At 41.3% G+C, this 5,568-nt stretch overlaps 1 protein-coding gene across 2 annotated transcripts in view; it reads left to right on the top strand.

Annotated features, from left to right (window-relative positions):
* SYNPO2 (synaptopodin 2) overlaps positions 1-4,410 on the top strand; it is a 183,666-nt gene extending 179,256 nt beyond the window's left edge. For both annotated transcript variants that reach the window (XM_003800063.3, XM_023519238.1), the window contains exon 5: positions 3,370-4,410. In XM_003800063.3, the coding sequence (XP_003800111.1) occupies positions 3,370-3,921 (552 nt within the window). In that variant the 3' untranslated portion in view covers positions 3,922-4,410. The remainder of the gene's footprint in view (positions 1-3,369) is intronic.
* Positions 4,411-5,568: the final 1,158 nt, after the last annotated feature.

Raw genomic sequence — 5,568 nt, 5'->3', positions numbered from 1 at the left:
CAACCCCAGGGCCTGGAAGGTGGAGTTAGTGAGCTGAGAGAGGAAGTGGAAGGGAACAGCCAACTATTAATACAACTCTTTCTCTGAAGGGACGTGACCCTTTAAGTTGAAATTGCAGTTTGTTATTCCTGGGCATGGAACCTCCTATTTCAAAATAAGACTGGCTTGGGTAACTTAAGGTAACCAGAGAACTATTCCTGAAAGTAATAATGAGAATGTCATAGGACCTGCTAAGATTTCTTCTAGTGGCAGTGGAAAAACTTCCATTAAATAAAGTTGAAACGTAGTAAGAGATAAAAAAAAAAGAAGAAGCAATTTGGTGACGTGTCACAGGTAAAGCCCATGGGACATACTGGTTACAGGTAAGTGCTGTCATATCTAAATGTATATTCCTGTGATCATAATACAGTCCACGGCGGAAGTGACAAACCGGGATCTGACCCGATTATGCTGGGATTCTCCCATCAGATGTTCAAACCCCAAACAGAAGAAGCACGTCTGTTATTTTCAGGTCCCTTTGGTCATTCCTGGATCAAATTATATCATCTGACTTCATTTCACCAGCAGAGCAGGGAACAGCATGAGCCTGGGGACAGACAGGGGCAGAGGAAACAGTGCTGAAGAACAAGACATGAAAATTGCTTTGGGGAAATATGTTGAAATTAGGGGATTGGGGGCGGGCAGAGATGATGCCCGCAACATTCTTGGCGATTTCTTGACAAACAGAAACAACTATGTTCCTAAAGAATGATTCATTTCTTCACAGTTCATTTCATCACAGTTAATCTCTAACCCAAGACAATTTATCATTTTGTTCTTGTCAGCACTTAGAGGAACACTCTTGTCAGCCTGAGGAATATGGAGAAGATGAGTAGTCATCCTACCCATTGACCCAATCGCTTTTCCTTTCTTGCAGCCAGTACTGCTGTCCTATTTTTCATATGTGTATCCTACGTGAGATTTTTTGTTTTAAGCCTCCATCCTACTTTTAATTTCTCTTTAGTAAACCTTGACTGATGCTTCGATATCATACCTCAAAGTTTTACTGTTCTTCCTGCATGATCCACTGATTAACGTTTATACTTTAGCTAAAAAGTCTTTGATTTCTTTGTCATTAGGATTCCACTCAACTATGTCTGTCAAGTTTCACTTCTTTGGAAGGTTTCCCAAGTAAGTGGGCAGGAAAAAGACTAGAAAATAAATTTCTCTTTCGTGCAGTGTTTTGGATGTCTTCTGACGGTGGGCTATGTGTTCACCCTGCACCTAATACGCCCAAGGGTATTGGTAATCATTTCTTCTCCTAGCTATCAGCCAGTGACTTAATCACCTATGTATAGGTGTGTTAATACTCAGGGGCTTCTCCTATATTTCTGTAAAGTCTCGAATCCCTTTTTCGACCCACTCAGTCCTCTATTGTTTAAAATACCAAAATACTTGACTAAAGTGGGCCTTCAAGGAGCTACATCTAACCAAAGACCACCAAGAGGTGTCCAACTTATTTTCTTTTCTGCCACACATTGGAAGAAGAAAAGTTGTCCAGGGCCATACATTAAGAACACAAACACCAGTGAAAACTGATGAGCAAAAGAGAAAGTCTGTGCATACTTTTCAAGACACCACAGATAAGCAAAATAGTCCTCAAATAATCTGCAAGTGGCCAGCGGGAAGTGGGCTGGACATCCCTGTAAGGCAAATATAGGAATCTGAAAACCTGCCCAGGGACTCTGTAGACCAAAGTTGTTCTAACTCTTCCCTAGATAAGGACAAAAGGGAGACACAGACACATGATAGGAGACAGTTGAATTTCTCTTTATCACAGAGTCTTACTACTTCTTACAATAATAGTAAAATCATGATAGGAACTACTCTGTACTTTTCCCTGCCAAGGTAGGTAAGGAGTCTTTCCTCTACATTGGCCTTCTGTAATTGATTAACTTACCTCTGGGGACCTGAAAGGAGTCCTAGATTGTGTGCATCTGGAGGGCAGGGGCTTTATCATCTATGTATCTTTAGCTCACAGAAGAGTACCTGGAAACATTATGTGTATGACAGAATTGTTGTTAAATGAGTTTATAAAGCCAAGGTCTTAAAGATGACTAGACGTCAGGTACCCTTCTCCCTCCATAAACAGTCAAGAGAATTCTGGATGGTTCTGAATTTAGGAAATAAGTTTTTGCTAGGTTTCAACCGTTATGATAGAGTTTTCATGTTTAAAGAGAGAACCAAGATCCATTACATTGATCTCCTTATTTTTCATACGCAACTTAAGAATGAACTATCTACCTTCTTTGTGAGCCTAATGGAAAAACCGAACATTTTAATCTGAGATGTTTTGCTCAAATCCAGGTGTTGCTATCCCTCTTACAAAGTGAAGAACTTGGAGAAAAGTTGTTGAAAATGTTTATGAAACTAGAATACATTCATAAGCATGGCAATGCCTTTTGTTTAAGAAACATGGTGTTTTGATACTTTCAAAGTTGATTCATTTCCTCTATCTGTGCCCTTGCTACTTTTTGCCAGGAGTTGTCCAGGGGAGTCTCATGCAAATAGCACAGTGTGAGAAGTAATGTACCCGGTCCCTAGAAATAGAGAGGGCTAAAAGGGGAGAAGACAGGAGCTCTCAGTAAGTCATACTATTGTGATTAGCCCAGCAGAATATTTAGTATACACAGAGGAACGGTGTGGGGACACAAACTCTCCAAGAAATGGTAACATAATACACTTAAAAAGAAGGAAAATCCAAATTGAACAGGCAGGAATAGCTCCCTCAGATACATGGGTAATACACCACATTTAGAAAATAAAACTCCATGTGATCTTTGCCTTTTAAGAAGAAAAGGCCAGCTATTCTATCATACCTCTGACGTTAAGGAGTACATAGCTCTTGTGTGTTTTTGCTATATTCAGTAGACCAAAATGAGATAGCAGGTTAAAAGCCGCTTGGGAAAAGTAAAAAGCCCAGTAGTTTACAGCTTGTTTCTGAGGTTACTGATGGTTTCTTTACTTTGTACCAGGAAGCAGGCAGGAAAGCGGGTGGGCTGTGGAAGTGGATTTGCACACGTGGAGACAGATGGGAATCAAGGTGGCTGCCAGTGATGACAGGGCCCCAAGCCTAGGAAAGATGGCAGCGATGGAAGCTGTGGGTCCAGGGATGGGGCACAACCAGGACAGCCAAGTCAGGAAAGTGGGATCAAGTCGCAGACCGGAGCTAATGACACACCAGGTAGAGACAGCCCATCCTGGGCTCCAGACTCAGCATTGTGAGGGCTGGTTTTTGTAGCGCCTGGTAAAAGTGTCACGAATACTTTGGAATAACAATCAGGACAAATCAAAATGAAGCTGATCCATTAACATGTTCGTTATTTCTAGGAGTTTGGGCGCTCCCTCTCTCTCCCCGGAAGATCAGTCCCACCCACCATTTCTACAACATCTCCCTGGGTATACCAGCCCGCGTACAGTGACTCCAGCAAACCGACTGACCGACTAGAGAGAGCAAGCAAGAGACCCACGCCTTGGGAAGCGGCGGCCAAGTCCCCTCTGGGTCTAGTGGACGACGCCTTCAGACCCAGAAACATCCAGGAATCCATTGTGGCAAACGTGGTCTCGGCAGCTCGAAGGAAGGTGCTCCCAGGGCCCCCAGAGGACTGGGATGAGACACTGTCCTACGTTCCCCAATCCCAGAAGGCCAACAGGAGCGCGTGCGGAAGGCAAGAGTATGATAACCCGTCTGCTAACCCGCAGTACGGGGCACAGCTATCTGCTAACCCGCAGTACGGTGCACAGCTGCCCTGCGTGTATTACAGGCAGGGCCCCAGAAATGACTCTGAAGGGCTGGCCCTGGAGACCAGGTCTGATTACTCTGTGCCAGGAGCTGCTTACAACTACAACCTGCACCCACGTGGATGGAGACGCCAAACATGAATGTCCCAACCAACCCCGGGCCAGCTATTTTTTTTTTTTTATGTTCCTTTGTAGGGCTTTTTACCTTTTTAGTAGATTTAAGTTCACGTTTGTTTGTGGCTTGTTCTCACAATCATATTTCTGAGTCTCTGTGTGTGAGTGTACATGCACATGTGAGTGTGAATCACTTCCTTGTCGCCTAGTGTACAGAGACTGTCTCTGAAGAAAAGAATTACTCCCGGCCTTGATGTGCTGGCACTTACATGTAATTCACAATCTTAGTTCCTTTAATATGAGGGTAGTCTATGCCACTAAATTCTACGCAGTTAAAATGAAACTAAATATTTGTTCCACGTGCCTAGAACCAGGAAGGGACTAGGATACGGTGTGCTAATTATCATTCTCTGTACTAGCAAGACATATACCTAATGTTAGAGAAATTGTCAGAGGGAGCAGGGCAGTGAGTAATAATTATTCAAAAAGTTTTCTTCCGTGTTATTTTAGGCATCTCTCTGAAAAAAAATTTTTTTAAAAATCTAATAAAATTCGTATTTTTCAAGAATTAAAATATGGGAGTTCTCAGAAAGAAAGAAATAAGATTACTATACATTTCAGAAGGGCTTTTGAGAAATAGTGTAATGTGTGGGGAATAGAAAGATTTAGGTACAGGATTTGTTTCTAATGTGTTTAAAGCCAACAGCCTGAGACAGGAATCGACCATAGGTTCAGGTATCCTCATTTGCCAAAGGAGAATATGGGATTATCTAATCTCTTCCATCCCTGACAGCTCTGACATTCTGAGATTTTTCTCATTCATAGAATGTCCTTCAGTGCATTGTTTATTTTTGTTGTTCATCGTGTAAATATCAGATTCAGTTTAGGAGTGGATTAGGTAATTAGTGTCACAGCACGGCTCATTAACAGTCCCAAGGGAAATGGTAAGTGGCAGGCTTTGTGCTATGTGTTACATGGAGTGAGGGTTGACGCAAAGATAAAAACTATGAATGGATTTAAGGAAGAGGTAGATGAATATGTCTGTGATTATGCAACTGCAGGTCATGACCACTTATGTGGTTATGGGAGACGTGCCACAGAAGCCTATGTAACAAGTGGTACTTCTTCAGGAAGTCGTCATGAGGCTGCTCAAAGGAAGAGAAACAGCTGCTTTGTTAATCCCCTGTGCCCTGCCCTGTTAGCCTGACTGCAAAACAATCAGAACACCTGCTCCTTACTGCCATGCCTGCAAAGTGTTAAATACAAAAAAAATTCAAAGTATTTTATATCATAAGAAAATATCTAGAATATTTTTAAACTTAAAAAAAGTTTGGGTATTTAAAACTTTCTTAGTGTCTTAATATGATAATTTTGCTTTGTTTTATTTTTTAGTTCTTGAATTTATCATTAGGATGTTTTCTTTTAAAACGTAAAAAAAAAAAAAAAGCCAGAGTGCAAATGGTCAAGGCCTTATCTTGGAAGTAAAAATATAGTATTGAAATTCCATTAGTGATGGAACCAGGCAGATAATTTGTTCAGTTATGGAGGAAAGACAGAATAAGCACTTTCTAACGTTACAGTGTTAAATTATCTTAAAGTGATACAGAGCTTATTCTCTTAACGTATAATATATGATTATTGACTTTCAAGAGTTTCTACAGCATCTAAAATGTA

This window comes from Otolemur garnettii, unplaced genomic scaffold (genome assembly GCF_000181295.1).
Source record: "Otolemur garnettii isolate 467f Iridium unplaced genomic scaffold, OtoGar3 scaffold00164, whole genome shotgun sequence".
Taxonomy (NCBI): Eukaryota; Metazoa; Chordata; class Mammalia; order Primates; family Galagidae; genus Otolemur; species Otolemur garnettii.
Note: the sequence above shows the minus strand (reverse complement) of the source record. Positions and strands in the feature narration are given on the sequence as shown.